The sequence below is a fragment of the Nicotiana tabacum genome, chromosome 13 (genome assembly GCF_000715075.1).
Source record: "Nicotiana tabacum cultivar K326 chromosome 13, ASM71507v2, whole genome shotgun sequence".
Lineage (NCBI taxonomy): Eukaryota > Viridiplantae > Streptophyta > Magnoliopsida > Solanales > Solanaceae > Nicotiana > Nicotiana tabacum.
Window position 1 is genome coordinate 105,982,735 of NC_134092.1, and position 17,965 is coordinate 106,000,699.

General features: G+C 39.8%; 1 protein-coding gene across 1 annotated transcript; it reads right to left on the reverse strand.

The window, feature by feature from the left end:
* Nucleotides 1-6,933: 6,933 nt before the first annotated feature.
* LOC142168286 (uncharacterized) lies at nt 6,934-16,132 on the reverse strand. The gene is made up of 6 exons (XM_075228948.1): nt 15,178-16,132; nt 9,999-10,828; nt 8,316-9,930; nt 7,977-8,099; nt 7,765-7,869; nt 6,934-7,028 (listed from the first exon to the last, which is right to left on the reverse strand). The coding sequence occupies exons 1-6, from the start codon at nt 16,130-16,132 to the stop codon at nt 6,934-6,936; spliced, it is 3,723 nt and encodes a 1,240-aa protein (XP_075085049.1).
* Between the last annotated feature and the right edge of the window lie 1,833 nt (nt 16,133-17,965).

A 17,965-nucleotide genomic window follows, 5' to 3' on the forward strand; every position in this document is an offset into this window, starting at 1 on the left:
TTTTTTGGTACATTTTCCCTTATAAATAGAAAGAGACATAGTTACAGGGGACATTGAATACTCATTTGTAAGACAACACATTGACACTCTCTGAAAAATTTTGTTTTATTACACACATACAAAATATACCTTTTTCTTGAGATTCTTGTCTAACTTTTTCCCCACGATCCAAGAGGAATCCGAATATTTAAAGGTTCATCAATCATTATCAGAAAGAATACTAAATAATCTCACCCGGGTGACTCACATGCTTTTCTTTACTTAAATATCATTAATTGCTATTTATTATTATTTAATGGTACCTCCTTCATTTTTGGATCATTGAATATAATAGTAGTGTCACCGGATATTGCTACGTAGATTATACTCGTACTATCTTCTCCCAAAAATGATTAATACATCTTTTGGATATTAATATTGGCTAAGATTAACTCTAGTCTATTGAAAAATCTAATTGTTTAAAGGTCTAAATTTTGGGTCAAACAGTTTGGCTCCATCTGTGGGGATTTTCTTAGCTAATCTTTTAGTTTTCATTAGATCTACAACTCACGCGATTTGCTAACCTAACGAGCCATAACGTTTTTCTACTCTCCACACGTGTAGACATTTTCATGGCAGGTAACCAAAGAAACGGAACTAGGGCGACAGGTGATGACCCCAGTAACCTCATGAACGCTATCAACGGGAGCTATGAAACACTGGGAGATGATGTAACACCTACTGCCTTCCCCAAGCGCGAAAGGTCACCTCCCCCTCATTGTAGCACCACGAAACCAAATGGGAAAGGGGATTCCACGTCTACAGGAGAAGGGACGCCACCTGCCATGAAAAAGCTCCTCGAAGCATGGCTAACTGATACCCTAGTAAGCGTGCACAACAAACAATCTCCATCCACGACTATAGAAACGACGAGAGCCCACACGGTACAACGAGGAGACGAACAGGGCGACCAACCAGACATTCCAACTCCAGGTATAACTTACAGTGTTATTGACAGCGCAAGTGACGACGTCCTCGCCGCTATTTTGAAAAGAATGGAAGAAATGGAGAATGAGAACAAAATGCTCAAAGACCAAATGAAAGAACACCAAGAATGAGTCGACAAGATACCAGACGCCCCTAAGCTACTACCGAAAGGGGACGCCGGTAGATTCGTAGAATAACTATATAGCGAGAAGGTGACCCCACATGCCATACCAAAAACTTTCAAAATGCCACCGTATCTCAGAATATACGATGGGACAACCGATCCCGAAGACCACATGACTCATTAAGTCACCGTTGTAAAGGGCAACAACCTCACCAAGGAACATGTGTCCTCCATTTTGCTGAAGAAATTCGGCGAAACCCTCACTGGAGGGGCACTAACATGGTATTCACAGCTACCAGCCCGTTCCATAGAAAAGTTCGAAAAATGGCCGACAAGTTCGTGACGGCACATGTCGGGGCCAAGAAAGCCGAAACAAGAGTAAACGACATCTTCGCCATCAAGCAATCCCTATGAGAGGGACTTCCTCACCCGATTAAAGAGGGCAAGGATGATCTTACCAAATGTGTCCGAATGGATGACAGTCACAGCCTTTCAGAATGGGTTGAGCAGAGAGGGTTCAAGAGCTACCAGAAAGCTGCTGAGCCGATTGATGAAGTACCCTCCAACCACTTAGGATGAAATCCATAATGCTTATAGCGCCAAAGTCCGAGCAGATGATGACGACCTCAACAGACTAACTCGATGACTCATCTTGGTACAAACTGAACCTAGGAAAGAGTGAAGGGATAACACGAGGAGGGATCACCCGATCTCACAGCCAAACAGGGAACGACATCAGCCTTACGTTAGGGACCCTGCCCATCTTGCCTTTCGCTATGATGATACTGGCCTGTCTAGGCCGAGGACGGGGACTCACATAAACGAGAGAGGTATCCCCCCTTGTTATCTGCTCACAATTTTTGTGTTTCACCAACAGAGATAGTCTACGCCCTAGAGAAGCTTGGAACAAAGGTCAAGTGGCCGCCAAAGATGAGGTCCGACGAGTACTAGGAAATCCGATGCCCTCTGCGAATTCCACTAGGAACGCGGACACAAAATAGAAGATTGCATCGCCCTAAGGCAAGAGATAGTGAACATGTTGCAGCAAGGGCACCTCAAAGAGCTGCTGAGCGACAAAGGAAGTAACACCTTCGGCAGGGGTCGAGAATGTCAAGGCCCGCCGAAGCCCCCCTCACCAGCTCGTACCATCAATATGATTATTGGTGACATCTATAATGCCTCCAACAATGGTGTTAAGTTCACTGCCACCTATAAGATCTAAAGATTGTTCACCCACGAACGGTATGACGGACTCAAAGAAAGTATCATTTTCGACGAGTTAGATGCCGACAGTTTGACTTTCCCTCACAATGATGCCCTTGTCATTACTTTACAAATTTCAGATACTGATATTAAACTTATCATGGTAGATGATAGAAGTGGAGCGTGCATCATCCATCCCTGAGTCCTCGCCCAGATGAGACTCGAGGATAAGATAGTGCCACGTTGCATCACACTAAACGGTTTTAGCAATGCAGTTGAACGGACTTCAAGAGAAATTAATCTCCCCGTCCTCGACGATGGGGTAGCTCTGGAGACAATGTTCCACATCATTGACCAAGCCACCGCATACAACGCCATAGTAGGACGACTATGGATACTTCCTATGAGAGCCGTCCCCTCCAGCATATACCAAGTGTTCAAGTTCCCAACACCTTGGGGAATATTCAGCATACAAGGAAAACAACGCATATCCCTGGAATGCTACCGCATCGCCATGGATAGCACGACAACTCAATAAAAGAAAGACAAGGAAAAAGATGCATAACAATCAGCAGGGTCGAGGTCGCCACAATAAGTAGTTAGGGACGTCATTATGGACCCTGAAACAATTGACGCCGCAGAATAAACTATAGAGGACCTCGACCCTATTCAATTAGACCGCTGCGACCCCGGCAAAAAGTCCTGCATCGGCTGTAAACTCCAAGAACCAGGTAAATTTATTTAATTCTTAATAATTAACGTAGATTTATTCGCTTTCAACCATGCAGATATGCCAGGCATTCCCAAAGAGAACGCCACACACAAAGTGAACATCAACCCCTTTCATTCTCGATAAGGCAAGTCAGACGAAAGTTCAACCCCACCATCAATGAAGTAGTCCATGAGGAGGTTGAAAAGTTATTAGCAAACAGCTTCATCAGGGAGTCGAAGTACCCTAAATGAATAGCCAACGGGGTAATGGTCAAAAAGAAAAATAGGAAATGGAGGATGTGTGTGGACTTCACAGAACTAAACAAAGCGTGCCCGAAAGATTCATTCTCGTTGCCACATATCGACCAGCTTATTGACGCAATGGACGAGCACGAGCTGCTAAGTTTCCTAGACGTGTACTCGGGCTATAACTAGATACTCGTGGAAAAAGAGGACCAAGAGAAAACCACGTCCATCACTCACAGGGGAACATATTGTTATAGAGTCATGCCGTTTGGGCTAAAGAACGCAGGGGTCACTTATCAGAGGCTGGTCACAAATATGTTCAAAGATCAACTCGACAAAACCATGGAGGTATATATCGACGACATGATGGTTAAATCCATAAGGTCAGAAGACCACATCGACCACCTGAAGGAAGCCTTTGACATACTAAGGCAATACGAGATGAAACTAAACCTCGAGAAGTGCGTATTTGGCGTAGCCTCGGGAAAGTTTTTGGGGTTTTTAGTATCACAACAAGGAATTGAGGTCAACCTTGATCAATTCAAGGCTATTGATGGGATACCTGAGCAGTTGACTACTAAGAAGAAAGTCCAAAGATTGACTGGTCGACCAACAAATGTCATAGATTGATCAGGGAATCGCTGGGTCGACCTGACCGAAAATCTATGACATTTGTTGGACGACCGCGGGCTGGGACTCGTACTCGAGGTCCCTACCAGTGAAATAATTTGCCAGTCCATAAGATGCCCATGACTAACAACGAGGTCGAGTACGAGGCCGTAATCGCTGGGTTGAGGCTAGCCCTCAAATATGAGGCGAAGTGGCTGAAACTCCGCTGTGATTCTCAACTCGTGGTCAACCAAGTTACAGGGATTCAAAGAACAAAGGTTGCAAAAACATCAAGCCGAGATCTGTAAGTTGCTGCCCAATTTCGACGAATACCAGCTAGACCAAATCCCGCGAGCTCAGAACATCATAGCAATTGGCCTCGCCAAGTTAGCCGCCGCCACCAGAAGCATCGCGACTGGGGATAAAAGCGTAGTCCATCTCCTCAACTTGTCACTAGACCAAATCAAGGTAAAATCTGTAAGTTTAACTTGGGACTGGCGCAATTGTATTATTACCTACTTGCAGGATGGCATGCTTCCCAATGACAAAAAGTAAGCTAGAAAACTAAGATACAAGCACATACGGGGAGTCTTAATTAGGGGAACGAGGATCTAGAAAGCAAAATAACCGGTCGGGTCGTTACAGTGTCACATTACTTTAAAGAATTATCTTGAAATAATTACATGAGAGCAAACTATATTGGATTAAAGGATTGTATTCTCGCAAAAGGTACACCCCAAAATCAAGCTTTTGCTCTAAACTACACATGATTACAGTTATGGAGACAAATCCACAAGGTTTTTCATTCCACCAAATAACAGATGCAAAATTCAAAGCTCCCCAAAATTGGGGATCTTATATGGTGGAGAAACGCAATGAGCTTTAGCAGAATTTCCTTGCTATGGGGGAAAGCTATCTCGGTTACTTATCCTTTAGACCAAGGTAACACTTTGAAAAGAAAAAACTGTCATCGAACCAGTTTCCTCTAGCAACCAAACCACACCTTCCAATGCACAAGACCTGCAGACCTGCAAAGATGCAATAATATGATACTCTATTACCATTATCTTACAGTGTAAGACTGATCCATGAGAAATCCAAGAGGAGCTTAGGATAAAAAAGCCAAATTCTACTGCTTGATACTCTTCCCTTGTGCCTTCAACTTTTCTGCAACTTGTTCATCAGACAAAGGCAAATACTAAATATGAGGTGTTGCCTTTGTCTTCCTAAAAAGATCATCCATAGTGACAACTGGAGGGTCAAGTTTTTCAGGAAGTGGAGGTGGTGCTGGTAGATGATGTTGCTCCCTTGCTGTTGGGAGCTTCCTTGATATTAGCGGATTAGACAACGGTGGCAGAGGTGGGAGAGATGGATGAGGTTGAAGCTGCTTATTTTGCATCTGTTGCCTTGGTGATGGTTGGAGCCTAACAGAAGGTGGGGCAGCAGAAGTAGGGAGTGTGCTTACAGAAGTTGCATGAGTTAAGGGAGATTGAGGTGGTGCCTCGACCTTATCTTTCACTTATTGGGTATCAACAAATTCAATAACAAGTAGCTTCCCCCAATTTAGAGGCCTTTGCAGGTTGTATATAATATTTCGAGTTTCTATAGCTTTCTCTACAGATGAAAAATGCACAAAATGAGACAGCAAGTTAAAATCCACTAAAACAAAGTTAAGATAACTTATTTTAATGCTAGAATAATTTACATTGACCTTGACAATGAGTATGATCACACCACTGTCTGGACAAAAAATTGATGTATATTCAGGGACTAAGAGTGGATTTACAGGCTTGGACACCCAACTTCAATCTAATGAGGATACTCCTATTGTCCCTGTTTGGATAGTCATCCCAGAGCTGCCATGGCATTGCTACTACAGGGAGATTTTATCAGTTTTACTATCACAATTGGTAAGGTTTTGCACTCTGACCTTGCTTCAATGCAAAAGACCAGGGGAAGTGTAGCCAAAGTAAGGATACATGTAGACTTAACACAAACAAGGCCTTACCATGTGTGGCTTGACTTTGATAATGATCAGGATGTCAATGGGGATGGCCAATGATTGCAAGTTGTGTATGAAGACCTTACCCCTTACTGTTGTCACTGCAGACATTTGGGACATGAAGATTACTACTGTTCCATCAAGAAAAGAGATGAGGAAGGGAAAAGGAAATCTGCTGCAGATTCATTAGACAACAATGCCAGTCAAACTGCAACCAGAGCTACAAGTACTCCTGGCCCACAACATCACCAACATCAGCACATTGAACTCCAGACCAATCAGAGTTCTAAAGAGAATTAGGGAGGGCAACACCAAATAGAGGAACAATAGCAAGGATTAAACCACAAGGCAACAACTCAGCAACAACCAAGGGATAACCATCCCAAAGACCAGTGGAAAACTCAAAAGAAAAGAAATTTTAGGGGTGTGAAGCAATTGAGCAAGCAACATAAATTCAAACAACCAGCAGAACAAGTGACAGAGAAACATGTGTCCAAAGCAGAAAAATCACCAGTTATACAGCTTCAAACAGATGAACCAGTTGCCCTGGAACCGGTAAAAGATCCCATTTCAAATCCTAAAATCAATGCTCAAGTAGTTAATGGTGGAAAATTGGGTCCTAAGGATACAACTAAGGTTACTCAGGTAGTTATTCCGAAGGAGGTGGATCCTTCTCCTACTGAGATTGATAACTCTGAAGATAATACCATAAAATAATTTCATTCCACTGTTCTTGTTGCTGAAATTCAATCTCCTGCACTTAGTAGTTCACAAGTAAGAGAAATGAGCAAAGGTCAAGATCAGCCCCAACTTCAGCAAGAATTGCAAAACAAAAACAAACAGTCCAAAAAAAGGTTATTGATTCTGGAGCTACTCCCCTTGAAGATACAAGTTCCAACATAATAATAGAGCCTGCCAACAAAATACAAGCCACAGCTGAAGTAAACAACAATGAAACAAGGCAGAATTTACAGTAGCCTGGGTTCAAAGGGACATCCCCAAAGGAAACCATAACAACCTGGGTTCAAAGGAGCTTTGGAACACAAAAGCGAGACTTAAATGTTACCCTAAATCACTCTGGCCAGGAAGTGCCTTCACAGAATATTGGGGAATTACTTAAATCCACAGGAAGTGCTACACAACTCTGCAATGATGAAGTACAACAAGCTGAGATCAACCCAAAGGCAAATCAAGTTTGTAAATATAAAACGGACTCGCTCGCACCGTCAGAACATGGAGAACAACACTAAAGCTAAGAAGCGCAACCCAAAACAAATAGGATCTACTTATGAACTTCAAATTCTTCCATCTTACTTCGAACGCGCCGATTCATACTTTTTGTTTTTTAAATAATGGCTAATATATAAATAAAATCCCAAAATTGGGTCCAATGCTTACAAGATGTCCAAACCAAAGTAGAAGTTGCATGAAGCTACTAGCTATTAAAAAAGATAGAAAAGCTAAAATCTAATGAACTAACTATTACAACATGATAAGTTGAATGCTTCCTTCTCCTATTAGTGTATGTGAATCCAATTGGCATTGGCAAATACCAAGCAGCATCTATCAAGCTCTCACCAGGCGCCAGGGTATATTGTCTATAGGCTAAAATGAATTCCAAACATCTCCACCACAGAGTTGAAGTCCGCATCATTCTCCAAGTGTCGCTACTATATGATCTCCATATGCAGTGGACTGATTTTGCTCAAGTATTAATCATGTGCTCACTCATCAAGATTAATGTGTAGAAGAGGAGCCTGGTTTAGGCAGGCTTTGCAAGGCAAAAGCTAGGCTTGAGCTGGCTTTAGGCCGGCTTTACAAGGCAAAAGCCAGGCATGAGCTGGCTTTAGCCAGGCTTTACAAGGCAAAAGCCAGGTATGAGCTGGCTTTAGGCTGGCTTTACAAGGCAAAAGCCAGGAATGATCTGGCTTTAAGAAGACTTTGCAAGGCAAAGGCCAGCCTGTTCCTTTTTGTGATCTTGTAAGCTCAGATCCTTCCCTACTAGAACCTTTAATGTAGACATCATTCAAAACATTGCTAAACCATCCTCAGAAAAATGAAAAATGAAAGTATGCTAATACCATTGAAAAATGATTCAACAATCTCCAAAAATACCATATGATGGGGTTCTTCTCTTTGCTATCCTAATCCTAAGGTTAGGTGATTGATATTTGTCTAGATTTATCAACCTCCTCCATGCACTAGGCAGTTCAGAGAATGAATGAAACTCAGATGTACCTGCAAAAGAGAACACAATGTTAGCTATAAAATCTGCCACTGAGTTGCCTTCTCTGAACACATACTGAAAGATCACATTGAAGTTGTCCTTCATCTCTATAATTTTCTTCACATCCTGTGCAATTACCCAAGGAGGATCCCATTCCCCTTCTACCGCCTTCTTCATCACCAATGAATCAGTCTCCAGTATGAGAGGATGAAAATCATGCTCCACACAATATTCCAACCCTTGAAGAATAGCCTTAGCTTCAGCCACCATATTAGTTGTAACTCCCAGGTCTACTGCCCTAGCATAAACCACATCACCTTCATCATCCCTCACATAAAAGCCTAGGGAGCTAGGTCCCGAATTGCCCTTTGAAGCTCCATCAGTATTACATTTGTACCAACCATGACAAGGAAGTTGCCATGTTACTCTTGTAGTGATCAATATAGGTTTATATCCTTCAAAGTATTGAATCATGTCTGGCCATATCAATGGAATATTATTGATCCAAGCATACCTCACCCTTCCCAGTTGATGCAATGTCCTATTTATCTCATGAATCACCCTATTTGTGGACGTTGAACCACCATGTTTACCTGCATTTCTTCTCTTCCACAGCTCCCAAGTGATGATAACTGGTACTGCTTGAAATAATGGCTTTAATTTCGGGCAACACTGAGCATACCACCAATGCCTTATAATCTGCTTCAATTGAATCAATTGCACAGAAATTCCAGCAGCCCCCATGAACAAGTTCCATACCTTAGAGGCAGTAGGACTTGTGACAAATATATGCTCAATGGATTCTTCTTGGGGCTGCTGACAACACCAATACCTAGACATCACTATTTGCCCTTGCCTCCTCCATATGTCATCGATGGCTATTTTCTGCCTCCACAATCTCCACAAGAAGAAGGATATCTTGAATGGCAAACCTTTAATCCACATTAACTTGAATTCCTGATTAGGATCTGCCCTATGCCTTAATATTTGCCAAGCACTGCTAACACTGAACTTGCCTGAAGGAGTTGGCATCCAGTATGGCTTATCCCAATATCCTTCACTGCCTTCATAGTGCACATTTAGCCTTATATGTTCTGCAATTTCCTCATTGAAAGTTTGATCTAGCAGCTGATCATCCCATGTTTCCCCTTGCCGCAGTTCTGCCACCTCCTGAAGACCTTCATTGATTGGAAAGTCTTCAGGCAATACATGATAAAGTGCACCCAATCCAGTCCAATTTTCATGCCAAATATTAGTTGTTCCACTCTTCAATTCCCATACGATCTCATGTTCTACTTCTTCCCTAGCATTCAACATTTGTCTCCAAACATGAGACCCTCTCCTAAAACGCACCACAGTTGGTGGCTCCTTCTTGGAATACTTATTCCATATGAAATTAGACCACAAAGATTTTGTGGTCCTAAACCTCCACCATAGTTTAGCAAACAGTGCCCTTGAGACATCATTTAAGGACCTAAAACCTATTCCCCCTTCCTCTTTAGGAAGGCAAAGATTTTTCCATGAAGCCCAGTATCTGCTTCTCCCTTCTTCCTTTGTGCTCCAAAAGAACCTAGCAAAAGTCTTATGTAGATGCCCCAGGATGTTGTTTGGTGGATCAAGGACTGATAACATGTGAACTGGCATACTTTGCAATACACTAGAGATGAGGGTTGCCTTTCCTCCAAATGACAACAGTTTTCCTTTCCATGAATGCAATTTAGCCTTCACCTTCTTGATAAGCTCCTCATAATAGTCCTTCCTCCTTCTAGTGTAAAAAATAGGACACCCTAGATATGTGAAGGGGAATTTACCTCTTGCAAATCCTGTAGTAGCTCCAAGTGCCTGAAACAATCCATTAGCAACCTTTGAATACATGTAGTATGAACTCTTATCTTTGTTGATCATCTGACCTGATATCTTCTCATAGTTCCCCAAACTGCCATAATCGTGTTCAAAGAGGAAAGATGAGCAGATGCAAAGATTATCGTATCATCAGCATACGCCAAGTGGTTTAAAGAATCAGACCACTTAGGCATTCCAAATCCCACAAATGATTTGTCTTCAAAAAGCTTATTCAAAGACCTGGAAAGTACCTCAGCTGACAGAATGAACAATGCTGGAGATAGGGGATCCCCTTGTTTCACACCCCTTGTTGACTTAAAGAACCCTGAGGACTGCCCATTCACCAATACTGAATACCAGTTATTTGACATCAAGTTCCACACCATGTTGATGAAGTGTTCAGAAAATCCCATCTTCCTTAGCACATGCAATAAGTACTTCCATGAGACCCTATCATAGGCCTTAGCCATATCAAGCTTGATCACCACATTAGCTGGCTTTCCTCTTAACCTTATGTCAGTGACAATTTCTTGAGTCAATAAAATATTCTCAAATATACTCCTACCCTTTACAAATCCGGATTGATTAGGAGCTATTAGAGATGGCAAAAAAATCTCCAATCTGTCATGTAACACCCTAGACAAAACCTTGTTAATGAAGTTGCTCAGACTAATAGGTCTTAAGTCAGAGAAGGTCTCGACTCTAGGTTTCTTGGGCAGCAACACTAGATTGGTGTGAGTGATGGATTTAGGCAATGCAGCTCCTCCATAGAAGTGTAGCACCATGTTGTGTATATCAGCACCAATAACATCCCAGCATGTTTGATAAAACAAGCCAGTGAATCCATCAGGGCCACTAGCACTCTCCCCACTAAGCTCAAAAACTGCTGCCCTTACTTCTTCAATTGTTGGCAATCTGCTAAGTTCCAAATTTTGATCCATAGTGACCAATTAGGGCTGTATTTTGTCCCGGGCCCGGGCCTTAGTGGGCCTAACGGGCCGGGCCTCGCGGTCCCGGGCTTCGTGGTCCCGGGCTCTGGCGGTCCCGGGCCTGGCGGTCCCGGTCTTCGTGGGCCTAATGGGTGGAACCGGCCCGTGACGGGCCTAAGCCCACATGGTCCTGTGCTTAACGGGCCGGGCTCGTGGGCTTCGCGGGCCTAGCGGGTTTTTTTTTTTTTTTTTTTAAAGACAATTTCTTGTAGTATCATGGCTATATTAATATGTAGTATATATGTATATCTAATTATTAAAGTGCTTGACGAAAAAGAAAATAACAAAACAATAGTAAAACACTAAATTGTCATGCATAAATATCACTTCTTGATATTATATTGTATCTTATGTATATATATTCTCTTATATATTTTCTTTTAGTATATATATTGTATCTTATGTATATATTGTAGCTTATAAATATATTTTCTTGTAGTATATATATTGTATATTATGTATATATTGTAGCATAATATATTTTCTTGTAGTATATTATATTGTATCTTATGTATATATATTCTCTTATATATTTTCTTGTAGTATATATATTGTATATTATGTATATATTGTAGCATAATATATTTTCTTGTAGTATATATATTGTATCTTATGTATATATATTCTCTTATATATTTTCTTGTAGTATATATATTGTATATTATGTATATATTGTAGCTTATAAATATATTTTCTTGTAGTATATATATTGTATATTATGTATATATTGTAGCATAATATATTTGCTTGTAGTATATTATATTGTATCTTATGTATATATATTCTCTTATATATTTGCTTGTAGTATATTATATTGTATCTTATGTATATATATTCTCTTATATATTTTCTTGTAGTATATATATTGTATCTTATGTATATATTGTAGCTTATAAATATATTTTCTTGTAGTATATATATTGTATATTATGTATATATTGTAGCATAATATATTTTCTTGTAGTATATTATATTGTATCTTATGTATATATATTCTCTTATATATTTTCTTGTAGTATATATATTGTATATTATGTATATATTGTAGCATAATATATTTTCTTGTAGTATATTATATTGTATCTTATGTATATATATTCTCTTATATATTTTCTTGTAGTATATATATTGTATCTTATGTATATATTGTATCTTATAAATATATTTTCTTGTAGTATATATATTGTATATTATGTATATATTGTAGCATATAAATAATTCTAAGTATAGACAAAGAAATATTGCGAAAAGAAGCTCATGGGTAGAAGCAATAAATTTTATTACCAAAAAATGACATATCTTTCTTAGTCATCCTTCCCCCAATGGAATGAGCACAACAAGGTACTAATACCACCATTAGAAGGAAAAAAACTAAGGAAGATGTGCCAAAATACAAGTTACATATTATTCTATGTATTATCTCTAACAAATCTCATAAATCCTTCAAGGTTCGGAGGAGGTTGCGTTGGTGGTGGTGGAAAAGAAGCTTGTTCATCACCACTTCCGGGCGAAGCCGAATCCTCCGTAAGTTCCGCTATCATTTCTTCATAAGCTTCATCTATCGCCGGTTGTGCTTCTGCAATTCCAAAGTTTCTTCTTTCCGAGCGGATCCAATCTCTAAACAATACTGATTTTTCCAAGCTATCCCTCATAGACGCTCTATGATCACCTATTTGCAGTCTTGCTTGACTGAAAGCGCTCTCTGATGCAACAGTTGAAGCTTGAATTGATAAAATATCCCGAGCCATCCTTGCAAGAACAGGAAAATGTTTTTCCCTTGCCTTCCACCATTCCAAAAGATCAAAAGAGCCGTCTGGATTCTCCTTTTCAAGTCCCTGAGACAAATAAACTTGAAGCTCATTTAGATGTGAAGTTTCATCATAATTTTCACCTTGAGACCCCTGAACTCCGTCCAAGATTTAAGAGCTTTTAAGCCCGCAACTCTTTTAGAGGATTGTGAGCTAGACGAAGTAGGGGTTGGAATAGTTGGCTTAGCATGCTCTAAGGCAAGTTGATAAGCATTATAAACTGTTTGAGCGTTAATCTTAATTGAAGCTTTTGCATCTGCAAGTGTCGCAATTTCCTCATTTGAAAGATCTAAAGCCTTATAAATATTTGAATACCAAAAATGAGGACCTCCCAATTTCATTGTAGGATTTAGCATTGCAGCAAGACCATAAATAGGAGGGATAGGAAAAAAATATTTTTTAAACTTTTGTTTCATTTCATTTATAGCAAGTTCATAAATATCCCCACCCTCACTAAATTCAACAAACAAATCAGATAGTGCTGCAATATAAACTAAACAGTTTGAAATAGTAGGATAATATTGCCAAGAAAATATTGCCCAGAAAATGCATTTGTTGCAATTTGAAAATGTTCTAAAAAATCTAAAAGAATTTTAACATTAGTCCAATCTTGAGTGGTAAGCATTTCATCATCATCTTCACCACCTACCCGAGAATTAAACGTTGCATTAATTGGGTTTCTATATTCATATGCTACTACTAAACTTTCGTACATACAATTCCATCTAGTCGGGCAAGGTTTAGGAACCTTTCTTTCTCTAAGGCCATATTCATCACATTTTTTAAAATACTCTCTAAGTCTACTTCTACGGTTTGAATAAAAAAGCCAATTAAGAGCCATTCTAACCTTTTCAATTTCTATGTTTAATATTCGCATACCATCACCGACAATTAAATGATAAATATGACAAATACATCTAACATGGAAAATATTAGTAAATGCAGGATTTAGTGTTGTTGTAAGCATGCCTATAGCACTGGTGTTACTAGAAGCATTATCCATTGAAATTGCCATTATTTTATCGCTAAAGCAAAAATATCTACAAATATCTGCAACAGTGTTAGCTATAAATTTACCTGTGTGACGCGAATTAATTATTCTATATGCAATTATGCGTTTTTGCATTATCCATTCTTCATCTATCCAATGACTTGTAACAGTTAGGTAATCACAATCATTACCACTTCTACCAATATCAGTAGTAATAGAAATCCGATTAGGTATATGAGTAAATAAATAACGCAAATATTGTTCATATTCATGTTTGAATTTATAAATATCACTCTTAACTGTTGCGCGAGGCCAACCTTTATAAGTAGGATTAAACACTCTTCTAATATAATGAACCCAATTGAATTCCAAACTAATGATGTTTCTAAGCGTTTAGCAGGTTCTCTATTAAAAGTAGGAGTTTCTACAGGTGGGTCGACCGGTGCATCACTTGGGTTATTAAGAGGACTAGTAGGTGTATCATCTAAATCCGGTGCTTGAGTTTCATCATCATCCTCATTTTCCTCATTATTTTCTAAGATGGTTTCATTAGGATAAAGAGCATTCATAATTTCATCATCTAATCTATCACCTGGTGCAACATTATGATAAAATTCACTATCGGTAAATTGAAAACAAGGGTGATCACTATCAAGAATTACGGAAGGAGGAGGACGTCTAGGTTGGCGACTACTTTCAACTTGCTTATCTTTTCTAGGTCGGGGAGCCGGGGGAAGGGTAGTTGGTTGGCCACTACTTTCACCGGTTTTATCTTTTCCTTTACCAAACATTTTTTTCAAAGTAAATGCCATATTAATTATAATTATGCAAACTAAACCACACAAAAATATATTATAAAAACGTAAGAGTTGAAACGAGTTTACCGGATTGCCGAACAACTTCTTGAAAATTGAAAATCGTTGAACACTTGAAAACTTCAATTCAACAACTTCACAATTTTTCACGAAATTTCAACAATAAATTAAGTAATTGTAGTAGAGAGATTGAGAGAGATTGAGAGATATTGAGAGATATTGATGAATTGGTGAATAAAAATGAAAGAATGAGGGGGTATTTATAGTTGAGAAATGGGGAAAAGTGTAATTATATAAAGTTTGGGGTTAAAATAAAGTTTGGGGGCCAAATGGCCATTTTTTTAACTTAAAAACGGTCATATTTTCAGCCCAAACGGCTAGATTTTAAATATGGCCGTTGGTTTTTTTTTTTTTTTTTTTTTTTTTAAAATAGCCGTTGGGCCCGCCAGGCCCGCCAGGACCGGCCCAGGCCCGCCTGCCGGTCCCGGGCCAAACGGTCCCGGGCTCGTGGGCTCAACCATGGAGACCAGCCCGTGACGGGCTCAGAGGCCCACCAAGACCGGCCCACCCAGGACCGGCCCACCAGGCCCACCAGGCCCGTTAGGACCGCGGGCCCGGTCCGGTCCGGTTCAGGCCCGGCCCACCGAGCAGCATTATAGTGACCATTGAAGGTACATTATTGAGCAAGGGAAATTCAGAATCATCCCCTTCATTTGTGAACTGTTTTTGATAGAAGTCCACTGCAGCTGTAACCAATTGCTCCTGGTCTTCAATCCATACCCCATTGCCACTTTTGATCCTCTTCAGTTGCAATTTCTTTCTTTTGCCATTGACATGGTTGTGAAAGAAACTTGTATTCCTATCTCCTTCAGCAAACCAATTCATCCCAGTTTTTTGCTTCCAATACTGCTCCTCAATATTCAAGTATTTCTTCAATTCAGATTGAGCCTTTTGAAGCACAATCCTATTCTCAGTTGTTGGCTCTTCTTCAAACAACATCTCCTTCACCCTAACAATGTCCTCCAAGATAGCCAATTGCTTGAAGATATCACCAAATGTTTCCCTATTCCATTTTGAGAGTGCTGCCTTCACCCTCTTGATATTCTGCTTGAACATCAAAAACTGATCCCCTATGAAATCAGCTCCCCAATTCTGCCTCATCACATCCATAAATGTAGCATGCTTTGTCCAAAAGTTCAAGAATCTGAAAGGCTTGACAAACTTGGTTGTCTGTACCCCACATGTCATTAACAATGGTGCATGATCTGATCCAGTTCTGATTAGATGCTCAACTTCAATAGTTGCCAACATGTTCTGAAATGGCAGATTCACAAAAATCCTATCCAATCTCTTGAATATACACTCAGCATTGGATCTCCCATTCCACCATGTGAATGGACTTCCTTTGTATCCTTGCTCAAATAAACCACAAGAGTTTACACAAAATGCAAAATCCTCATATTCAGGAGGGTGTACTGGAAGTCCCCCTATTTTCTCATCTTCATGCAATAACACATTGAAATCCCCTCCTACCAACCATGGTAATTCCATATCACTTGCTAAATAATACAAGTGATCCCACAAATCCAACCTCTCCATTGCTGAACATTTTGCATAAACAAATGTCATCATCATGTGCTGCCCCAGGTCATGGTGAAACACTCTCACCATCAAAATTACATCTTCTTTGTGACCAGAACTCCAACAAGGGCCTTGACCAGTTGGGGCTTGCAATAGTACAGAGGGAATCAATAACAATTACCACTGTTCCCATTGTATGTGCTTCTTCTACAAGTTCTCTAATCCAGATCCAACTCAATGTGCCACTGATCTCTCCTAATCAGATTCTCCATGATATCATCACACACAAGGAACTGTTTGTTGAAATTCATACAGCTCTGATTGACAAACAACAACTGGACGATGAAGGTGATGATGAAACTACTGCAGGTAACTTTAAAGTTGTCGCAAAAGAAGGAGATTTGTCACCTAGGATCTCATCCAGAAATGAAAAGAAAGGAAGGAAGCAAATGCATGCTAAGGAAACACTACCACCAACTAGAATCTTGCCCAAGAGGGCAGTATCAACAACTAGATGATGGTTAAAACCTTAATATGGGACATAAGGTCTGTCAAGACTCAACAGGCCTTTCAAAGAGTTATCAACATGCAAAAGGAACATGGTTTTTTCATTATAGCACTCATGGAACCTTTCCAGAAACAAAGGTTACTTCAAAACTACAGGAGAAGACTGGGCTTGGAAACAACACTGTCTAATATCAATGGGAAGATATGGCTTTTTATTGATGCAGTAGTAGAGTGGGAACTGCTGATTGACACTGACCAACAACTCACAATCAATATATATCATCAAGATATTGGGAAGCACATTACGATGACCTTTGTGTATGCTAAATGTTCATCACTGGATAGATTAGAACTGTGGGATAACCTATACTACCTTGCTTATGATATGGAATTACCTTGATTTGTTGGAGGAGATTTCAATATGATTCTTGATGAGGAAGAGAAAATTAGAGGCCTGCATGTACACCCAACAGAGATTGAGGACTTTGTATACTGTGTTAAATCTTCAGGTTTGTTTGACAATGGGTACAAAGGAGGTCCTTTCACATGGTGGAATGGAAGATCAAATGCAGAATGCATATTTAAGAGGCTTGATAAGATTTTTGTCAATCAACCTTTCTAGACTCTATTTCCAAATATTGAGGTCGATCACCTAATAAGAACTGGATCTGACCATGCTCCATTGCTAATGAACTGTAGGGAAGACACTACGCAGTTTGTTAAACCTTTTAAGTTTCTTAATTTCTGGACTACTCACAACACCTTCAATGATACAGTACAACAGAATTGGGTTGCAGATTTTGTTGGTTACCCCTTCATAATGTTCAAACAGAAATTGAAGAGAGTGAAACTGCTCTATCCCATTGGAGTAAGCTGACTTTTGGTGACATCTTCAAACAACTAGCCTTTAGGGAAGACATTGTCAGGATTAAGGAGATGCTATTTGAAGAAGAACCAACAATCGAGAATATAATTGTACTACAACAAGCCCAAGAAGAATTGAAGAAGTATCTTAGCATTGATAAGCAGTTTTGGAAACAAAAAACAGGCATGAATTGGTTTGCTGAAGGTGATAGGAATACAAGATTTTTTCACAACCATGTGAATGGCAAGAGACAGAAGCTGCAACTCAAAAGGATTTAAAATGGAGATGGTCTTTGGCTGGAATCACAAAACCTTATGTCTGAGGCTGCAGTAGAGTCTTTGGCTGGGGATCCTACCAGCTTTGACTTACCTAGGAATGTACCCACCATGTTATCCATAGATCAAAACATGGAGCTGTGCAAATTTCCTACAATTGAAGAGGTGAAGGAATCAATTTTTGCTTTATCTAGAGATAGTGCC